At 44.1% G+C, this 21967-nt stretch overlaps 1 protein-coding gene across 1 annotated transcript in view; it reads left to right on the top strand.

The window, feature by feature from the left end:
* Positions 1-21967, top strand: part of LOC110488886 (protocadherin Fat 4) — a 100133-nt gene that overhangs the window by 74875 nt on the left and 3291 nt on the right. Inside the window, exons 7-16 of the mRNA XM_021561327.3 lie at positions 6223-6403; positions 7254-7504; positions 7742-12088; positions 13567-13671; positions 13955-14262; positions 16467-16552; positions 17226-17405; positions 17752-17876; positions 18021-18238; positions 20129-20390. Of these exons, the coding sequence (XP_021417002.2) occupies positions 6223-6403; positions 7254-7504; positions 7742-12088; positions 13567-13671; positions 13955-14262; positions 16467-16552; positions 17226-17405; positions 17752-17876; positions 18021-18238; positions 20129-20390 (6063 nt within the window). The remainder of the gene's footprint in view (positions 1-6222; positions 6404-7253; positions 7505-7741; positions 12089-13566; positions 13672-13954; positions 14263-16466; positions 16553-17225; positions 17406-17751; positions 17877-18020; positions 18239-20128; positions 20391-21967) is intronic.

Raw genomic sequence — 21967 nt, 5'->3', positions numbered from 1 at the left:
AAGTTTGGAGAATTACTGATACGTGTTGTAAAAGCATAGATGGGACCTTGCCAAATCATTGTCCAAAGCCACAATAAATATTTAATGGGGTCCATTTCTGAAGTCCTCTCCAAGGCAGACTAGTGGCAACACAAGACGAGGCCAAATAAAATATCAGGTTCCTCAAATGAACTTTAACAGACCTGTAACATTCTAGATCAACTCTTAAAAACCGGCGCAGTAACAATGTGGTCTTGCAGGACGTTTTATTTTCCTATGCCTCTTTTTCCACTCCTGGTTTCTGGTCCGCTTAACAATTGCGGGAACATAATGTTTGTGTAAATAGCTTTAGTGTCTAATAAGTGTTTTAAAGAGGTGGCGTGGGTTGGATGATTAGTGCTTTGCGGCAGCCAGGAGATCCACGTTTTAAAAACCGTGGCTCTCTGTGACTCTGATGCGGTCTTCCCAACCATGATCACGCCACTAACACACAACACAGTTCATCTCAAATAGGCGATTTTCCGCCACAATAATTCCAATAGTGTCTTCTAAGTCGTACTCCATGGGCATTGAAAACTAACGGCATAGACGACTCTTCAGTGGTTACTCTTTTTCACTTTTGGAAACAGCAGAAAAACATGTCATTTAAAAGACCTGTGGGCCTACTGGGCGACAACAATGTCAAAACCATTGAACAGTTCAGCAAATGAAAAGCGTCATGGTAATAAAAGCACAAGAGGCAAATCACTTCATAAACTCCCAGTACGTGTCCTGCAGTAGGAGAAAATGGCAGTTTGTCTATGAATGGACTTTTCCTGTCTGTCTGCAAACCGCCAACCCCTATTCATAACATAATGGGGGAAAAATATGTCTAACCATTCAGATACAGCACTCCATAAATAACTGAAAGGTCTGTAACATTCCAGGTATCATTTGATGAATACTTCTGAGATTGCTGTATTATTAGAAATAGGGTTTTGAAACGGGGAGTGGTCTGTTGTGTATAGCTGGGAATATCCTTTTATATTATCTCGCTCATTAAGTGTGAGAAAAAGCCCTGTTTACTTTGTTACATTTGGCAAACCCAGCAGTGGGATAGCTCGCACCCGACAAACACAGCTTCACCATCCCCATTCAGGCGTGTTGGAGCGGGCACATTAAAAGGAGCTTTGGTCGCAAAGCAACAGGTTCTCAGGAAGAGAAAAATGTCAATGTCGGGCGAGATGGCGGCCAATTCACTGTGAGTAATGATGTGTTTTATTTATGCCTTCCCAAAAGAACACAATCTAGCCGCTGTCCATAAAGCGTAATTAACAGTTTAGCCTTAAACTCCCAGCTACAGATGGCTGTCAGATAAATGTACACATCCATCCTTCTTCCTAAGTCAACCTGTCTGGGGCTTCCAACTTTAATGAACCCTAGAGTTTGGACAACGATGCTATTGTTCTGATGAACCAGGGTGTTCAATGAGAGATCACTCAATGATTTTGAAGGCAGAGATTATCCCCAGAGTCAGTAAGACACCCAAACCCAGCTCTTACCACTGCTCAGACTGGCCAATCCCTGGAGGATACAACAACCTTCCTCAGGGGGGTGCAGCCATTTCCTGCCTTTCAACTCCCTGCACAAATCTCAGTGTGTGGCATATGCTCACCAACCAGCTTCAGATAGTTTAATTGTAATTATATGTCTTTTGTACCCCCTCCAGCTCTGAAAGGATGGCCCATGCCACCTTTTACAGGGCTAATATGATTTGTCCTCTGGTAATGTACACTAATAAGGTGCTTAGACTCGGCCATATGTTTATGCTAGACAATGCTTACTGGGGAGGGCTTAAGGCCGGCTTACAGGGAAAGCTGTCAGTGTGTGTTTAAGCCAGAGCAGGCAACGCAGATGGAACACAGCACTCCCAGTGAGTCTTCAGGGCTTGTTATTTTGGACGCTGACACTTAGGGTTATTTAGGGTTCTCCCATTCGCTCATTTGATCCCACCAATAACAAACATTTTAGGCGCATAGGCTTAAATGCAATAATTGCATATTAGGAAGGAATTGAACATTGTTCTTCTCACGACCACTCCAGTCTCTTCGGTATAATTTAGAAATATCAAATACAGTTATGTTTTGGTCTCAGCTGGCCGAATTGTCATTGAGCGAGCCTAGGGGGAATGAATCATGCTTAAATTGGTATTGCTTTTCTGATTGAATTAAGGTGGTGAGGGATCCTCATACTGCGTTAGTGCTTAAAGTATTTATCTGAGGTGTTGTGTTTCTGCGTGTGAAATGGGCTATGATGACTCAATGTCTCTATCATTGTCTTATTTATCCCGTACTGTAATGGCTGCCGATGAAATCTACACGGTTATCTGAATACCATCAGCCTGTAGTCTTGGAAATAAAAAGTGAACTGTGGAGACAGGTCTCTAGTCAGGACTTAGCTTGGGCTTAGCATGTAGCAACACTATTGCACAGCTTGCTGACACCACTAGGAGTCTCGGGGCAATCCTTGTCTTGGAAACAAGGTACCATGAGATAAAATATTTTCTGATTGAAAGAGCACATTTCTTGTGACCAAACCCCATTTCTTCATGTTGTAATCTCCAAGACATATTTTTATTAAATATATACACTTTATATACACATGTCGCCAAACATTGAGTGGTGTTTGCTGGCAAAACATTTTAGAATCACAGCAAAGTCCCCCAAGTATTATATACAATGTGTCTCCCAAAGATGTGAGCGGTGTTGTTGATATGTCCCGGTGTGAGGTAAATACTGATCTATAAAAGTGTAATCGTCAAGACAGGATTGTCAGGTCAGAGCAGCTTTCCTACACTCTTAGAAAAAAGGGTTCCAAAAGGGTTCTTCGGCTGTCCCCATAGGAAAATCCTTTTTGGTTCTAGGTTGAACCCTTTTGGGTTCGATGTAGAACCCTCTGTAGAAAGGATTCTGCATTGAACGCAAAAGGGTTCTACCTGGAACCAAAAAGGGTTCTTCAAAGGGTTATCCTATTGGCTAAGCCGAAGAACCCTTCAAGATTCTAGATAGCAATTTTTTTTCTTAGATTAACCCCGGTGTAAAATGATGCTAATGAGGCTAACTCAAGTCCAATAGAGCAGAGTTGATATCTGACATTTCCAGCTCCTCAAGTATAGTAAACAAGGTTCAGAAGGTTGATTTCAGCCTAGTCTTTTTAGTTGAATCTTAAGTTAATAAGTCATTTTTTAAATCATATTTAAGCCTTTTTTCCAGTGGATGTAATGAAGTTTGGCCCTACTCTGGAGTATCACCGGAGATGGCACTAAAAAACATGATGCGGTTTCATACTAGCTCGTAAATAGTGTCAAATACACAGAACTGCTGGTGCAGCAGGAAGAAAGAGCTCTCTGGGAACACGTTTTGTCTATGGAAACAATACTTTATAACCACAATGAATGGCACCACCACCGGTGCTGCAGACGTCCCAGTATAATTTTCCACCAGCTCTCTTTCCATGGCACGATGATGTAATTTGTCATATATCTGCAGGCCAGACAAGGTTTGCTTGCAGCCAAACCTACTGTATGCCTAGTTCTGCCATATCTACCCAGGCTCAAGCCATTGGTCACAAGTGGTGGAAACGTTCACCATTCAAGTCGGCAAAATTGTTGACCTTGATACTTTGGTTGCCAGATTCCAGTGCAGACTGTTTGGATGAGATGCTGGCATTTTCAACAGCAGTTTTTTTGGAGAGAGCATCCTATTGAAACAGCGACACCTTCTCACTGTTTTATCCCTCCATTCACAGTCACATTCTTCAACTTGTCTTGTTATCAATATGGGTGGGAACTTATATATTGGTGTGGGTGGTAGCTATGCTCTCTTCCTCCCGTATTCAATGTCACAGAAGCAGTCATGGAATGTTTTCTCCTAACCAAAACTATGCATCAGCACCATACTTTGCATACTTGTATTTGCACACAGTATTTTATTCCATGATGACTGAATCTGTGAGCCCACAGAATGTAGTAAGAGATCTTCAGAACTATGTACACATTATGGACACACAGCAGGTCAAAATGAAGAAACTATTGTTATGTGCTAGCAATGATCCCTGGGATGTTAAGAAGTAGACTGTGGAGAGAGAAGGATGGTGTGAGACTAATCCACACAGAAAGATGTGGAAAATACCTCAAATGAACCATGGCTGTCAACAAGGGTGTTTTTAATTGAATCACTTCTAGATAAATTCAACAGATATCTATGCTCCACTGAGTTAATGACTGTCGCAGACAAAGTCAATTGGTTTTAAAAGACTCTAATCGGTCAAGGAGTTGCAGACCAGAACATCCTTAGCCGGCAACATTGCAGGGCTCTTACGAGTTGTTGTCTGCCAAACAGAGCTTGCCCGGAAACAGTGGCTCGGCGTTCCCTACCTTAAACCGATGCAGACACCTCCTGACATGGATTAAGAGGATCAGTTGTAGAGTGGCAGCCATTTAATCTGCTTCCATAACAACCCGTGAAACAATGACTCAATCTTGTCAATCCCGTCACGTCGCACGCTTGTATGGGTGATGACACTAAGCACAGAGACCGACATGTAAATCACATCGGACCACTACTAAGCAGTTTTCTGACTCATATGTGCTGATACTGGTGCCACTGGTTATGTAATTTAATGATGACAATCCAACTTAATGCTATTTATAGTATTCAGTGTTCCATGCATTTAATTTGGGGGGGGTCTTAAAAATTGTATTGCTTTTGAATGAGCAAATTCGTAAGTCAAGGCTGCCCTATTTTCTACTTTGAAACACCTTGCTTGAAATTATGTACTGCATGATCGTAAATGACCTTGTCATATGCGCTTTTCAAAGTCTAACAAAGCCTAGAGTTGCTAATAAACATACAATTGTGAAAATTAGCAACTTTTCTTGAGGCAAAGCAACGAATGACTCATCCTTGTAATGACTCACCAGTATAGTTTGCGGTTTCTGTGCCTGGTACTTTGGGATAAAACTGTTGACTTTTTCGCTGTGTATGTTATCATTTATTTTGCACTGGAATGCATTTTTTTTGGTTCGGGGTGTTTGTAGCAATTTGCAGTGTGTTTGTGCTAACAACTGCTGTGCTGATCATAGCAGCTGAATGTATGAAGGATTTAGCTAAATCTGCAGGTATTAGATTAAGTTATTTCATTTAACATAAGTATTTGAGAAGGATTTCTTGCAGATGTGCCATCACCCCTCCACTCATTCAATAAATATAAGACTCTTCCCTGGACCATAATCCCTTTGTCATCCAAATGAGCAGATAAGCATTAGTTATGCGGCAAAGAGCTTATGAGCATGTGTTATTAATGAACATGATCTTTACACATCAAGAGAGCCCTTCTGGCTCTAAGGGATATGCTCCATATTGTCCCCCTGCATTACATTCTGGAGTTTCTGTATGTTTTGATTATGCACAGGCTCCAGATCAAGAGAGATTATTCATGGCCTCTTTCCAAATGTTTCTTTTATTATTGTATTATTAATCCGTACCTTTGCACAAGGTTCAATTATTTGACGTTAACAGCTGAATATACAGCTGCATATTAGCCACAAGTTCATTGGTAACACTTTACATTAACAGGCCATCTAAAGAGAAGTTTGTGAAGGGGCAACTTGAGCCAGCAGATGTTTGAACCTCTCTGTGTTTCTGCTTTGCAGTTGGTTTTAATCTACTATTGATTTAAATCCATCCCTCAGGGCCCGGAGTGCCTTATTTCGTCACTCGCTTGGCGAAGGAACGGCTAGATTTTTGCTGAAAATAGAATGTTCTGTTCTCTCGATTTCCACAAAGTAACTCACTGAGTGCTGCTTGCCTCAAAATAGATACCGGTACCTCAGCAACCAGATTACATCTATGATGTCCAAGACCCAGGGAAGGACACGTTCTAAAGATTCTGTTTCAGAGCTATTGATGTCTTTTGACGTGTTGTGTGTTGATGTGGCAGCATGGCTCAGAAAGCAGGACTGGTGGTGACCGAAGACGTTTGCTGGATTGAATGCAGGGATCTTGTGGTGCAGTCCCTGCAAGGATATAAATTGCTTCAGCATGTAAACGATAAACCCGCACAATAACTCATCTTTCACACAAAATGATATTCTAACTGTGCTCATATGGAACTGCCTTAGGTATTTCAAATAGAGTTTTCTCGTGTTCCTTTGATATCCTCTCATTCCCTTTTTGTCTTTTTTCCTCCCCCTTTTATGACCAGGCTCTCCTCCCCTGAGTGGAACGGGTACGGTCACCGTCTTGGTAGATGACGTCAACGACAACGTCCCTGTGTTCACCTCGTCCACCTTCCACACCACCATTGCAGAGGACGCCCCCACCGGCACTGACTTGCTCCTGGTTAACAGTTCCGACGCAGACGTGGGCCTCAACGGTATCATAAGGTACATTCCAGAGCCAGATGCCCACCCCACTCCGTCCCTAGGGTCATAGGCGGGCTCCTGTTACCCCAAGTTGGACATTTTACTCAGATCAGACCCCCGCTTGTTCACCCTCCCCTCGACCCGGTACCCCCAATGGGGAGGCGCATGTGGGTAAGGCAACTTGCCCCACTTTCCCAAAACATTGTAATGACGATGTTAATTGGCTATGACAGAAGTAGTATCGGGGGTTCCACAGGTTCTAGGCCTTACTGGAAATCAGAACCAGTTGCCATCAGTTATTAGTTTCCATTCTCACAGCCCATTAACTTGGGCTTTTTTACTTAGACAGTTTGCTTGTTTGTTGTCCGAATAAAAAGTCTGTGTTCCGCCTGTGTTCACACTTTATTCCATAATTTGTCACCAGTTTCAGGGGAAATGCTTTTCTAGGAAGCCTTTTCAAAATATGTGCTCTTGTGTACATGTAGATGTCAGTATATGTTTGTGTCTGCGACTTACTGGAAACTTCTGAAAACTTGAGTGAAACACTATCCTCTTTTGGAAACCAAAAAAGTATGGCTCTTTGGTCACAAATAATTCCGGGGTGTCTCCAACCCTGAACTTCAGCAGAGAGCAGCTTGAATTAGAAGCCTCTGTGAGAATGAAAAAATACAAGAGAAAATGGAAGGACCAACTTGGATAGAATATTAAGATGGATACCTTAAGAATTGGGTAATGCTTTGATAGATGGTGCTTTCTTCAAACCAAAGAAACAGCAAGGAAGTTACATTAGATGTGCGTTTCTCTGTTAAATGTGCTCTCTGCCTCTTTAAAGCTGTGTCCTCCACATGTCCTCTTCTGTGTGTCCCTACAGTTACAGCTTGACTGGAGGCAACGGTCAGTTTTCCATCAACCCAGGTACAGGCCAGATCATCACCAGCTCCCTACTGGACCGGGAGGCCAGAGCCAACTACCAGCTCCTAGTTGTGGCCACAGACGGGGGGCAGCCCCTGGGCATGTCCAGCTCTGCCACTGTGTCAGTGGTGGTAGCTGACATCAACGACAACCCTCCCCGCTTCCACCACCACCCCTACGTCACACACATCCCCGCCTTCACCACTGCAGGTGGGTTCAGTTTGATAAATTCATCTTAATGTCAAATATTAATGTTCTTCTATATCGGATTATATCATGCTTACACAGTACAATATATGATTATATAATTAAAGTGTACTGTGTATGAACCCCTATGAAATTATTACTTTTGTGAAAAATATTGATGATGAAGTGAATATCTGTTGTACTTATAGTAGTTATTATGAGGTATTTTGTCTAATTTCGTCCACTCATTCTCATTTTCAGGCAACTTGGTATTCGCTGTGACGGTGACAGATGAGGACGCTGGACTCAATGCTCAGCTCCACTACTCTCTAACTGGCCGCAACTCCGAGAAGTTCAAGATTGACCCCGTAAGAGGAGCCATAACAGCCAATGAGAGGTTGACAGGCAGCTCGGAGGTTACCCTCACTGTCCGAGTGAAAGACGGAGGAACCAATCCCAAAACAGACTCGACCACTGTGACCGTCCGGTTTGTGACCGGGGGAGACTTCCCTGTCATCAAGCTGAAGCATACTACTTTCACATTCCCAGAGAGCCAACCCACAAACACGATCGTTACCACAGTGACCGGGGCCTCTACACGTGGTGGGGCCCTATCATACTACATCGCCAGTGGAAACCTGGATAATGCCTTTCACATTGACCAGTTGACTGGAGAGCTGTCAATCAAACATTCACTGGACTTTGAACACATTCAGAAATATGTGCTCTGGGTTGAGGCCAGGGACCAAGGATTCCCCCCCCATTCCTCCTATGAGAAAGTGGAGATCACAGTGCTGGACGTAAATGACAACCACCCTGTATTTGACAGGGAACCATTCCATGCAGATATACTGGAGAACCTGTCCCCTCAGCGGGTGCTCATGGTCTCTGCCATGGATCAGGACAGCGGCCCTAACGGTCAGCTGGAATATGCCATTATCGACGGCAACAAGGAGAACAGCTTCAGCATCAACCGGGCCACTGGTGAAATCCGAACGACCAGGCCTCTTGACAGGGAAAAACTAGCTCAATATGCCCTCAAAGTGAAGGCCACCGACCGTGGCAATTCTCCCAAAAGCACAGCTGTGAAAGTCCTGATCAATGTATTAGATGTGAATGATAACGCTCCCAGGTTCTCTAAGATCTTTAGCGCCACAGTGCCCGAAAACGCCCCAGTGGGTTACACTGTCACCAGGGTTACAACCACAGACGAGGACACAGGTGCTAATGCCATAAGCAAATATTCAATCACAGACCAAAGTCTACCGTTCACTATCAATCCAAGTACTGGAGACATAACTATCAGTAGACCACTCAATAGGGAGGACACTGGCCATTACATTGCCAAAGTTTCTGCCCATGACTCTGGCTGGACAGTTAGCACGGATGTCACAATATTTGTAACGGATGTAAATGATAATGCCCCCCGATTCAGTCGGCCATCTTACTACCTGGACTACCCTGAGCTTACAGAGGTGGGGTCACTCGTTACTCAGGTGTCTGCGACTGACCCCGACGAAGGTGTCAATGGCAAAATATTCTATTTCATCAGGTCCCAGTCAGAATATTTCAGGATCAATTCAAGCTCGGGAGAAATCTTTATCAAGCAGCATTTAAAATATCAAAACTCAACTGGCAGCAACATAAACATAAATCGGCACAGTTTCATCATTACTGCTTCAGACCGTGCGACCAAGCCATTGATGAGTGAAACTACAGTCATTGTAAACATAGTAGATAGTAATGACAATCCACCCAAGTTTGAATCCTCTAGCTACTTTACCCCTGTCACGAAAAGCGTCAAAGTTGGCACCAAACTTATCAGGGTCATAGCTCTTGACCTTAAAGATTTTGGCCTCAATTCTGAGGTGGATTATATAATATCAGGAGGGAATAGCACTAGCAAGTTCAAGCTGGATAAACAGAGTGGATGGGTCGCAGTCACCTCCTCACTCACCTCAGATATGAACAAGGTGTTCCTCATGGATGTTACAGCCAGAGACAAAGGGAACCCCCCTCTGAGTGCTAGAACCACTGTGAAAGTGGCAGTCACTGAGGAGAACCACCACACACCAGAGTTCTCCCAAAGCCAAGTCACAGCTACCATACCTGAGAGCCTTGCCGTGGGGACAGCCATCAGGACGCTCTCTGCCAGGGACAAGGACAAAGAGATGAACGGGCTTATCACATACAACATCACCACAGGTAATGACAAGGGCCTGTTTACCGTGAACAGTAAAACAGGAGTCCTATCTCTGGCCAATCATCTGGACTTTGAGGAAAAGCAAAAGCATGAACTCAGAGTGACAGCCAACGACGGGGGATGGATTGCAAAGACCAGCTACGTCATGGTCACAATCCATGTGACCGATGTGAACGACAACCCACCTATATTTGAACCTGATGAGTATTTCCCTGTGGTACAGGAGAACGTTCCCAGTGGCACAATGGTGGTGAAAATGAATGCCACAGACAGAGATTCAGGGCCGAATGCTGTCATGGCTTACGTGATTCAGTCGTCAGACAGCGACCTCTTTGTAATTGATCCAAACACAGGCGTAATCACCACCCAGGGTTTCCTGGATTACGAGGCTAAGCAGGTCTACCACTTAACAGTGAAGGCCTTCAATGTCCCAGACGAGGAGCGCTGTAGTTTTGCCAATGTCAACATTCAGCTCAAGGGAGCCAATGAATACGTTCCCCGCTTTGTCTCGAAGCAGTATTACTTCGAAATCTCTGAAGCAGCTCCAACAGGCACAGTGGTGGGAGAGGTGTTCGCCAGTGACCGTGACCAAGGGGATGACGGAGTGGTTTACTACCTAATTTTCGGGAAGAGCAGAAGAAAGGGCTTCGGCATCAACAGGAAAACAGGACAGATCCACGTCACAGGCCCCCTCGATCGTGAGAAAGAGGAAAAGATCTCACTCAAAGTCCTGGCGAAGAATGCGGGAAGCATCCGTGGGGCTGATATTGACGAGGTCTTTGTGAATATCACAATCCTGGATGCCAATGATCCTCCTGTTTTCAGCCAGGAACTGTATAATGTTCAGATCAGTGAGGGTCTATCCCCTGGCGGTCTGGTCACCTTCGTTAGTGCCCAAGACTCTGACTCTGTCCCAAGCTGGAGCAGATTCTCCTACTCCATAGCCTCAGATTTAGAGAAAAATGTCTTCACTATCAACCCCCAGACTGGCCAAGTGTCTGTAGCAGCTGAGCTGGACAGGGAAACCACTCCTGTGTTCAGCCTGACTCTGCTAGCTGTGGACTCTGGCTCACCCTCCGCAACTGGAAGTGCCACCCTGGTTGTGAATCTGGAGGACATTAATGATAACGGTCCTACTCTGAAGACGGTGAGTGCAGAAGTCATGGAGAACCAACGAGCTGGGACAGATGTCGCAACTCTTACTTCAACCGACCCAGACCTGTCACCCAATCAAGGTCCATTCTCATACAGTCTGCTCATCTCGGGCTCAGCCAGTAATTACTTCAGCCTCAGCCCCACTGGAGTGCTGACCACCAATCGAGAGATTGACAGGGAGCAGATCAGCGACTTTTACCTCTCTGTGGTGATTAAGGACTCCGGTGTCCCTCAGATGTCCTCAACTGGAACAGTCCACGTAAAAGTAAACGATCAGAATGATAACCCATCAGAGCCACGCTCCGTGGAGATCTTCATCCACTATTTCGGAAACATGTTCCCCGGAGGATCCCTTGGGGTTGTGAAGCCCCAAGACCCAGACATCCAGGACAGCTTCCACTGCTCCTTGACCCCTCCTTCATCCAGTCTGTTTACCATCCCAACAGGCACCTGTGACCTCAACTCAAAGGCCCGCTCAACAGACGGAACATTCGAATTAGCTGTCCGAAGTAGTGATGGGGTCCACGGCTCTGTCAGTAGTAACGTCCGGGTCTTCTTCGTGGGGTTCACCAATGCCACTGTGGACAATAGTATCCTGATTCGCCTCCGTACCCAGGGGGTTACCACCTTCCTCACCAATCACTACCTTAGCTTTGTCCGTATCGCAAACTCACAGCTGGCAGGGCTTGGCACTGGAGTACAACTGTATGGCGCCTTTGAACTCAACAACCAAACATTCCTAATGGCTGCCATAAAGCGAAGCCACGGACAGTATGTCAACCCCAGTGGAGTTGCCACCTTCTTTCAGAGCATTAAAGATGTTCTGCACAGGCAGAGTGGTGTACAGATAGACTCAGTGGATCACGACCCTTGCACACGTAACCCATGCCAAAATGGGGGCAGCTGCAAGAGGCGCCTTAGCGTGGGGCCAGATATGAAGACAGAGGATAGTGTCCCGGTGATCCTTGTCTCCAACCACCCCCATCAGCCCTACGCCTGCAGTTGCAGACCAGGGTACGCAGGGGCGCTGTGTGAGATGGATATAGACGAGTGCCTGCCGTCTCCGTGCCATAACGGCGGGACCTGCCACAACCTGGTGGGAGGATTCTCCTGCACCTGCCCAGAGGGATTCACAGGCATGGCCTGCGAGAGGGACGTCAACGAATGCCTCTCCAACCCCTGCAAGAACGGAGCGCTGTGCCAGAATTACCCCGGTGGATTCAACTGCCTCTGCAAATCTGGCTTTGCAGGTACCGTACACCGCCTTAGGAGCCATTTAGATTTTATGAGCAACACAACCACAGATGTTCAGCTAGGCTCAAGTATACACACACTGCACATGACTCACACTTTTTTGTCCAAGTACAATATTTGCCTCCAAACGAATGCAAGAGGTGTTGTAACCCTAGCATACAGGCTTGACTGCCAAAAACCCAAAACTGTTTGGTTTTACGATTACAAGTTGGGGGGTATCAGCTTTGATGCATATCAGCTTGTCATGTTTACTTTAATAAAAAGGATGATGCGAAACTGACCCCAGAAAGGGCCTTACTGTGGACTGTACACAGTTCACTAGTCTCATATAGTCTCATATTCCTCTGCATGCCTTTCTTTCTACAGTACTTAAGCATATTTTTTGATATTTAGGGCTCTGCTCATCTTTCTTTTGTTCAAACATTGAGAGGTTTAGGATGTATTAAAGATTGATCCTTCCAGATCCTTAAAGATAAATTTTTTCTTGAGTGAACTATAGATAATTAGCCACTCTATTTTTTGTGTAAATCACTCCCTCCCTACTTGAATTTGATGATGTGATAAATATTACTCTTAATGAAGGGAGTGCACATGGAGAAGCATAAATGAGAACAGTAGTTTGAATCATGTCTGTTTGATCAGCTGCTGGCTGTATTGGCTGATAGACATTTCCAATGATCACCAGCAGACATGTTGCCTCAGTACCAGTCATTACTGTCTTTTTTGATTATGACCATAACAAATGACCACACACCTTGTCGTTTCATCGAGACAACTGGCCCCCCTGAAGAACTGCACCTTTTGACTTACAGAAGTTTGCATGCCCTCCCGTTGAACTCCATACTTCCCATTTTCCATGCCTGGTTGTGGTGAAATAATTTTTCTAATGGTACAGGAGTCTTAAAAATGCTTAGAAATACATAAAGCTGCAGGCCATTGTCAGTGTCGCCCCTTGCATACCTTGTTCTGTCTGTTATCGTACTATCTTATGTTATTCATCACATTTTCATCATATTTTAGTTCATTGGCTTCAGAGATCCAATGAAGTCTACAGTTCTAAAATCTCTATATATTTTTGTACTTTTTCACACATGCAAGTTTCGAAGAAACTCTTATAAGATTACAATAGCCTAGGATCAGGGTTTCCCAAACTCGGTCCTGGGGCCCTCCCTGGGTGCATGTCTTGGTTTTTGCCCTAGCCCTACACAGCTGATTTAAATAGCCAACCCCTCATCAAGCTTTGATTATTTGAATTAGCTTCGCTAGGGCAAAAACCAACACGTGCACCAAGCGGGGGGCACCAGGACTGATTTTGGGAAACTATGGCGTAGACCCTCTGTGGTTTTAAGCATCAGTGACAGGGTGCCACAGGAAGAAAAACAACATGAACTGTGTTTTCCCCCACATCTTCCTGTGTTTGCCCCCACGTCTTCCCACCTCGTTCATTTTAATTTGTGTTGTTTTGTGAACCCAGGAAAAACGTGTGATTCCATCATCAATCACTGTGAGTGTAACCCATGTTTTAATGGCGGCTCCTGCCAGAACAGAGTGGATGGGTATAACTGTCATTGTCCATTTGGTAAGTATTAACTTAGAGGAAACTGCTACGTGATTGAAAACTATCTCGATTGGCAAAATTACTGGGGATAGCATGACACTGTGGATAGCATGTCTCCATGTCACATTTATTCACATACTGTATGTTGTGTAACTGTTTCTCTCTTCTAAGCATGATACCCTTATGGTTAGTCTATGATAGCGGATGACAACAGATTCCCAGCTGTGTGCTGATTTTGTAGATGCAGTATGATGAATTATTCATGACATCCCTGTTTCATTTTTTTCATTCCTTTCCTCCTCAGGGGTCTTTGGAAAACACTGTGAACTCAACAGCTACGGCTTTGAGGAGCTTTCCTACATGGAGTTTCCGAGCCTGGATCCCAACAACAACTACATCTACATCAAGTTCGCCACACTAAAGAGCAACGCTCTCCTCATGTACAACCATGACAACCAGACCGGAGACAAGGCGGAATTCCTGGCTCTGGAGATCTTTGAGGGACGGATGCGCTTCTCGTTTAACTTGGGAAGCGGGACCTATAAACTAATCACCATGATAAAAGTTTCAGATGGACAGTTCCACACAGTCATCGCAAGGAGAGCTGGAATGGTGAGAAGCATTTTTGTTACATATGACTTTATTACCAAGCTGATTTTATTTGTTTTGCACCATAAACAGTTGGAAAATATATTTGGTTTGAAGTCAATGGTTTTATGGACCTATAATTGCACAAATGTAGAGTAGCATTCTAAAGCCCCCACATGTAGGCCTATATAGAAGTTTATGTTTCAATAGCAGTTATGACCTCCTGGGTTTTTATAGCTGAGAGCAGCGTCCAAATTTGGCCTCATATTCTTTTTTTTTTTGCACCGTGAGATGATAATTAAACTGCCCACACACTGGTAGTTCTGCATATAGTTTTCATAGTTGTAATTATATTTGATTGCTTGTTGTGATTTACAATATGGCCTCCAAAATAGCCTCAGACTCTGAAATTCCTTCTATTTGCTCCAAATCTAGTTGTTTCTCTGCCAGTTGTTCAGTGGTTGGGCAAAAAAAATTACTAGCCTGTCCAAAGTTGTATAAGTCTCCTGCCGGACTTCAGATTTGTAATTTCCCATCATGCACAGGGATTTCATAGGAAACTGGCAAAATCAGTAAATTGTCAGCTTTGAGAGAGTGACAGGATAGACAGGTGCTCAACGTGTAGTGAGAAATGCGATGTGTAGGTTGAGGAATTACGATGTTGAGGTTCTTAACCGAGCTATAAGAACGAAAACAGAGCGTATTATCTATTTTTCTGCTCTGCTGACGAGTATTTTTTCTCCGATATGTCAGGGGGTGCTGCAGCACCCCTACTTCCCGCGGCTATGCCTGTGAAGGGCATTTTTCAGTTCCTCCACTTTTGGATTCTGAGCAGATGTGATAACCAGACACCAGTCATAGTCCTAGTAATGTAGGACACACTGAGAGAGTCAAGGACACTGTTGTTTATATTTAAATCATATTCTAGTTCACCCAACTGAAAGCTGCACCACAGCAAGCATCATTTATATTGTCTATACTCTATATTATAACAGCAATAGTTATGAGTATGACCACTTAGAACACTAATGCAGCTTACATTTGTAATACAGTCATTTGCAATTTAACTTCAACATTTGTTGTAATGTTCTTCTCAAGGTTATTTTTGCCTTATATCCTATTCCTTCCCATTGTGAGTGGTTTTAGGCCTCACATAAATAATTTACAACTAGTCGCACCCTTCAGCATCCACGTTCTGTTTTCATCCTCAACGAGTCTTGAACCTGACTTTCTCACGTAAATAATCATGGCGAATGGAAGACAATAGCAGAGAGGGTTGGTCGTTGGAAAAGGATGCTCTCCAGTGACACTTTTCCGCCCTCTTATGTTGTGACATCACTAATCTGCGGTGTTTACCCTGTAACCTGAAAGTTAAACAAACAGAAACAATGCTCCTGGTCTTTTGTCACATTTTATATCCATTTTCAGAGGGTGTTTCCTCCAGAAAACCCTTCGCCAGTCATGTGAGACACTTGACAGTGTGTGTAGGCTGTGGTTTGGCTGCATGGGCTTTGATCTGAGAGAAAAGCATTAATAAAATGCCCATCTGGCGCCGAAGGGTAGCTCTTGCCCTTCAGCAACAGCGACAAAGCCCTGAGACAAATGAATATTTTTTTCCATTGTTGTTTTTTTGCATTGGAAATTGTACGTTTCTGTGTTAGCAATTAGCGCAGGAAGGGATGGTGGAGTCACGCTCTCTGGCATCTCTTGGATGATTTGTGCTCACGTTCCGAGGAGGCCGCTCCGTGTTTACCTAAGATCTTGGTGTATGTGGAGCATGCTGTCATGGTTTTTCAACACGTTCACACACTTTTCATTTCTCCTGCCACCTCGTTTTTTCACCTCAGTCAAGCTTCAGAGACCACAGAATTAAAGAGAAAGTAGAACAATTATTAGCCTTGGCTAACGGTAAAGGTCATATCTTAGGGAATTTTAGATTTCCATGTAGGTCTACTGCGTCTTCATAATGACGGTTTCAAATACAGTATGCTATCGAAAATAACATGAATTGTAACTTACAAAATCAGTCATGTAGTTGTATTTACTGTTGTCTGTCTGTCTTCCTGCAAACTGGAGTGCTCATCTGAGTAAGATATTACTGTCTGTGCTGGTACAACCATCAGGAAGGTGCAACGTGTGTGGTAATTTGTTTTGTGTTGTATGTGTGCTGTACAGTCAAAGCAGAATAACATGTGCGTGACCGTGTCTCTGCTCCTCTCGTCATTCAGGCTGCGTCCCTGACAGTCGACCTGTGTGGGGACGATCAGGAGCCAGGCTACTGTGCTGTGAGCAACGTGGCTGTCCATACTGACTGGTAAGAACGCATAACGTTGCATAGAGCTTACCACACAGTCCATCCTGGCAACGTACACCCAGCGGTCAACTACGTAGTGAAAGGCTCAATTCGGTAGAAGAGACTTTGGGTATAAATAAGGGAAGCATTTATTTCCAGATGCAAATAGCACTTTATTTCCATGATATACTGTAGTAAATAAATATAATTCCTTGAGAGAAAAAAAAAACATAATGCCATTTGAAGCTGTTTACTGTCAGAGTAGCTCTTTCTGGCCACTTTCAATTTATACAAACTTCCTCATCGGTCACTATTGGTTGTCATTCTGGGAAGTTGAAAATATCAACAATACAACAATATCTCATGTCTCTGCTAATGGAACAGTCTGTGGACCCATCCATCATGTCGACTGTTCTCAATGAACCCTTGCATATCCACGTTGGCTTGTGTAAACCATAGTGTCTGTAAACACATACATGGACATCACATGTATCGTTTAGCATTGTGAGAGGCCCAGAGTGAAAAGCTGTCTGAATCCATAGGGGGAGAACTGTGTGTGAGACTGTCTGAGTGAGTGATCTGGCAGATGAGGAGGGTCTGCTGCAGTTTATTTGCGGAGGGCCCGGACCCCTGTAGGGCCATGTTGTTGTGAGAGGCGCTGACCCCCAGCGGCTTCCCCTTCTCCTCCTCGCAGGATCCTGGACGTTGGGCCCAACCGTCTCTCGGTGGGAGGTGTCAGGTCAATAGAGCCCGTCCTTCATCGCCGTGGCCAGGTCGCCACACACGACTTTGTGGGCTGCATCATGGAGTTCGCCGTCAACGGCCGCCCACTGGAGCCCAGTCAGGCCCTGGCATCCCATGGCATCCTTGACAGGTTTAGCTCTCTCCCTACCTCTTTCTTTCCTACATCCTTCCATCCTACTCAACCCCCTAACCCCCAAACTCTCCCAGCACGATATCTGGTCATTCTCTGTAGCTCTCAACCCTCAAGAACCGCTGAAAAGCCATCTTTGATATAAATAGCAGACGTACAGTTTTTTTTTAATAGTAGAATGGAGATTTTTTCTTTTAGTTTGTTGTGAATAGTGGCGAGGACAGATCTTTTAATATGCTAATTCCCTGGGTCTTTTATGGTTTTTGTATTGGAGGAGTTGCATCTGTCGGGTCCTATAGAGGGCCCGCTGTCCACCATGGGGGCTGACTTGTCTGTCTGTCCGTAGATGTCCCAGACTGGAGGGAGCCTGCACAGCCAACACCTGCAGACACGGGGGCACCTGTATTGACTACTGGTCCTGGCAGCAGTGCAAATGCATGGAAGGCTTCACCGGCAAAAACTGTGAGAAATGTAAGAATCCCTTTGAAGGGGAGTTTTGGCTGACTGTGCTTGCAGTCTGAGTCATACACTTCTTGTGAATTTGACCATCACTCAGATGCAGATTGTATCATTTCCTTTGATTTACCCTGACTTGTGCTTTTCATTCTTTCATAGACATCACGGCCGACACGGCTCTCTCGCTGGACGGGACTGGTCGGCTTGACTACGCCATGCGCCAGAGCCCCAAACGGGACGTCCTGCTACGCCAGAGCCTCATGGGCTTGCCCTCTGACCTCTCTGGGCCCAGCAGCCTTGAGGTCAAGTTCCGCACCCGCAGCAAGAGTGGCACCCTACTCCATGTCCAGGAGAGCAGCAACTACACCACCATCAAGGTAAAGGAAGGCTCCACGGAGCGATGCCAGAGACATGCTAGAATGTGTCTGCTGTTCCCAAAGCATCCGGAGGCACAAGTGAACGTACATACAGGCATGTTAGTATATTTGTCAATTTCTCCATTTGCTACTTGGTCGTCATCCTGAGATCCACACGTAAACATGTCACACATACACACAGTCCTCCCTTAGCTCCCCATCCCTGAGTCAAAGCTATAAGGGGACCTGTCTTCATCACCTCCTCTCATTACCCATATATATACGCTCCATACGCTCCTTCAATCTGCTGCAATAAACTTCAAGGCTCTGAGTGATTCGGGGCAGCTGCCCAAGGGCCTTCCTTTCCTCCAGGACACAGAGGGTCTCTCTGGTTGTTTTCCATTGCAGAGCAGCCCCCCAGAATCCCCCCTACCACTACTACTATACAGCCCAAAGAACAATATTGAATGTACTGCGTGACCCTAGAAAATGAGAATAATTTGTACAGGAGTATAAATCATGTAAAAGAGATAAGTTTAATTGGTTCTCCAGATCTCTTTTCCTGTGTTTTTTGGCTCGCGGGATTTTTTTCCTTTTCCAGATTTTGTCGTGAACCTTTAAAATCAATTCCTCCTGAAATGTATGAGATGACCATACACAATGCCTGGCACACATTCATTTTGTAAGAGAAAGTCATATTGGTTCATTACTTTTAAAGAATGAACTCTATTGCGTATGGATATAGTTTATGCATAGTGAAAGTAAAAGTATTAACTGGTCCTGCATACATAACATAACACGATCATAATAATAATATCAGTCCGGTTTACTGGTATTTGGCACATGCAACACTTTCCTCTGCACTGCAACAAGGGTTGCAAAGTGACTGGTCGTTTACCAAAGTTACCTGGACTCTTCAGTGACTTTGGTAATTAACAGCAAATCAATGGACATCTATCGTAATTTCGAATAACTTCAAATAAACATGTATATGTATTTATATATAGTCTTCATTTATTCTATGTCTGTCCATGTTGTTTCTAGTAGATAGACCATATGGTTGCAGAGGAAATAGCCTATTTAATGAAAAAATCACCAAGTCAGGGTATTCATTTCCAAATATTGACTTGTTTCACAACTACCGCCAGTTTGATGCGAAAACATTGCAAATACATATTGACATAAGTAAAATGAATAAAAGTTAGGAAAACAATTTTTATAAAGGACATTTCATGCTAAAACCCTCATTCCAATGGTATTCACTAAGTTGATGGTTTATATATAAGATAATGTTATACAGCTTTGTCATTCTATTTTGTATTATTTAATTATTTCATATATTTTACATGATAAGGTCACACAGAGGGACACAGATTATTGGGGACACCTGTGATAATCTGAAGTACCCAAAAGGGCCACTAGATGTCTTGTGATAGATTACGTAAAATCCTTGAAAGACACCACAATTCTGGTAGTTTACTGGTAAACTTCTAATGTTTCCAGTAATACACCTTGCCTTTGCAAACCTAACTGCAACAGTCATTATTGTAAAGGAACATGTGTTTTCAATCAACTCTCCTACCTGTTACAGTAACGATACTGTAAATAAAATTCCAAAAACAAGAACAACTCTCCAACTGAAATGAAACATCAACAACATCCCAGAGTTGAGAATTATCAGAGCCTGAGCATATAATCATATAATCATGCTTATCCATTTCTCCGAGCTCTCCTTCTCAACAAACATATACAATACAGTATCTATGTCTGTCCGCCCGTCTGCATCTGTCTGTCTGCGTCCATCTGTCTGCGTCCGTGTGTCTGTGTCCGCCCGTCTGTGTCCGTCCATCTGTCCACATGTGTATCTATCCATCCATCCATCTAACTTCATCTCTGTCTCTTTCCCCCCAGTTAAAAAATGGCAATGTCCACTACATCTCTGACGCGGGCGTGGGAGGCAAGGTGGAGAGGACCCTGGGGGAGATGGTCCTATCAGATGGCCAGTGGCACGTCCTGCAGATTTTCAAAAACGGCTCAGCCACCTCCCTTCACGTGGACGGAGCCCTCCTCAAGCTCATCCAGCACCCCACACAGGACTTTGGGGGTCTTAATGTCCTGACCATGTCCCTCGGTGGTGTCCCCTCTGGCCCCACCCAGCAGAAAATTGCATCAGGTGATTTGGTGAAATGTGAAGTTGCTGTTATTGTCATACACTGAGTGCACAAAACATTAGGAACACCTTCCGAGTTGAGTTGGAACCCCCCCCCATTTGCCCTCAGAACAACCTCAATGCATCGGGGCATGGACTGTACAAGGTGTCGAAAGAGTTCCACAGGGATGCTGGCCCATGTTGACTCCAATGCTTTCCACAGTTGTGTCAAGTTGGCTGGATGTCTTGGGTGGTGGACCATTCTTGAAACACACAGGAAACTGTTGAGTGTGAAAAACCCAGCAGGGTTGCAGTTCTTGACACACTCAAACTTGTGCGCCTGACACTTAATACCATAGCCAGTTCAAAGGCACTTGTATTTTTTGTCTTGCACGTTATCCCTCTGAACTGCACACATACACAATCCATGTCTCAATTGTCTCACGGCTTAAAAATCCTTCTTTAACCTGCTCCTCCCCTTCATATACACTGATTGAAGTGGATTTAACAAGTGACATCAATAAGGATCATAGCCTTCACCTTGTCAGTCTGTCATGGAAAGACATGTTTTGTACACAGTGTAGTATGTGAATGGTAGATACCTTTTTCACTGAATAAAAGGTCTTCTGTTGACCATATTAGGTGGTGTTCCAGTCCTGCTGACTGGAGATAGTGTAAATTGTGTTTTTGACATTGGACACATATTTGACTGTGAAATATTTACAGTGGAAGAGAGTTAATGTTGCTCTCTTTGACGGATCATTTCTAGACAATAACTAATGTGAAACTAGTTTAATTAGGTGGGGGAGCCCCGCCTTTGATGCTTTCATGTTTTAATCTCTTTGCTCTGGAACCTCGGCTTTGGGTAGGCCTAAATCACGTATCAAATGTCCTCAACTCTGACTTGAAAATAGTTTGGATAGGGTGAACGGGAGGGCTTCCAGAAGGAGGGATACACCGCTGTAAAATGTCTGACTTTTAGGGGAAAGAAAATGACTTAATACTATGGACTGGACTAATATGGTAAAAAATTAGCAATTTGAATGATTTGTTGGCCTCTTTCACACAGCAAGGTCCAGGATATATTTAAAAATAAACACGCTCTGAACACGCAGATCTATTGCAGGCTGCCTTGCCTAGCACACTGATAATCTGGTCCCGGTTTCCACGCCTGCACCAAATAAGACCTGACCCTCGCTCAATATGCGTATCGAAGCAGCTGTGTGCATTCAACTAGTAAGATTATAATGAATAGGACAAAACAGTTTACATTTATATTGTAATAAATTCAATAACCATGTTTACATCTGTGAGGGACATTGTGAGGCAATATGAAAGCAAAGGTTTGAATTGGTCACCAAAACATTTCTTCCACATGGATGTCTTGAAGCGATATAAGGTCTGAAGGTAGATTGTCTGGCATCAACTTCCCATGTTTTAGTAAATAATCATATTGGTTTGTCTCAGAATTTACCCATTTGAGAATGTGATTTGTCGAGGTATGTTACATGAGAAAATTCATTGAGATTTTAATCGATGCTGAACCAATAGTCGACAAAATTCCCCCAGTTCTGATTATAGCTTTCAGTTCCTGTTAATTA

The sequence above is a fragment of the Oncorhynchus mykiss genome, chromosome 14 (assembly GCF_057628025.1).
Source record: "Oncorhynchus mykiss isolate SJ-2025 chromosome 14, ASM5762802v1, whole genome shotgun sequence".
NCBI classification, from domain to species: domain Eukaryota; kingdom Metazoa; phylum Chordata; class Actinopteri; order Salmoniformes; family Salmonidae; genus Oncorhynchus; species Oncorhynchus mykiss.
This window is presented reverse-complemented; position numbering and strand designations above follow the sequence as displayed.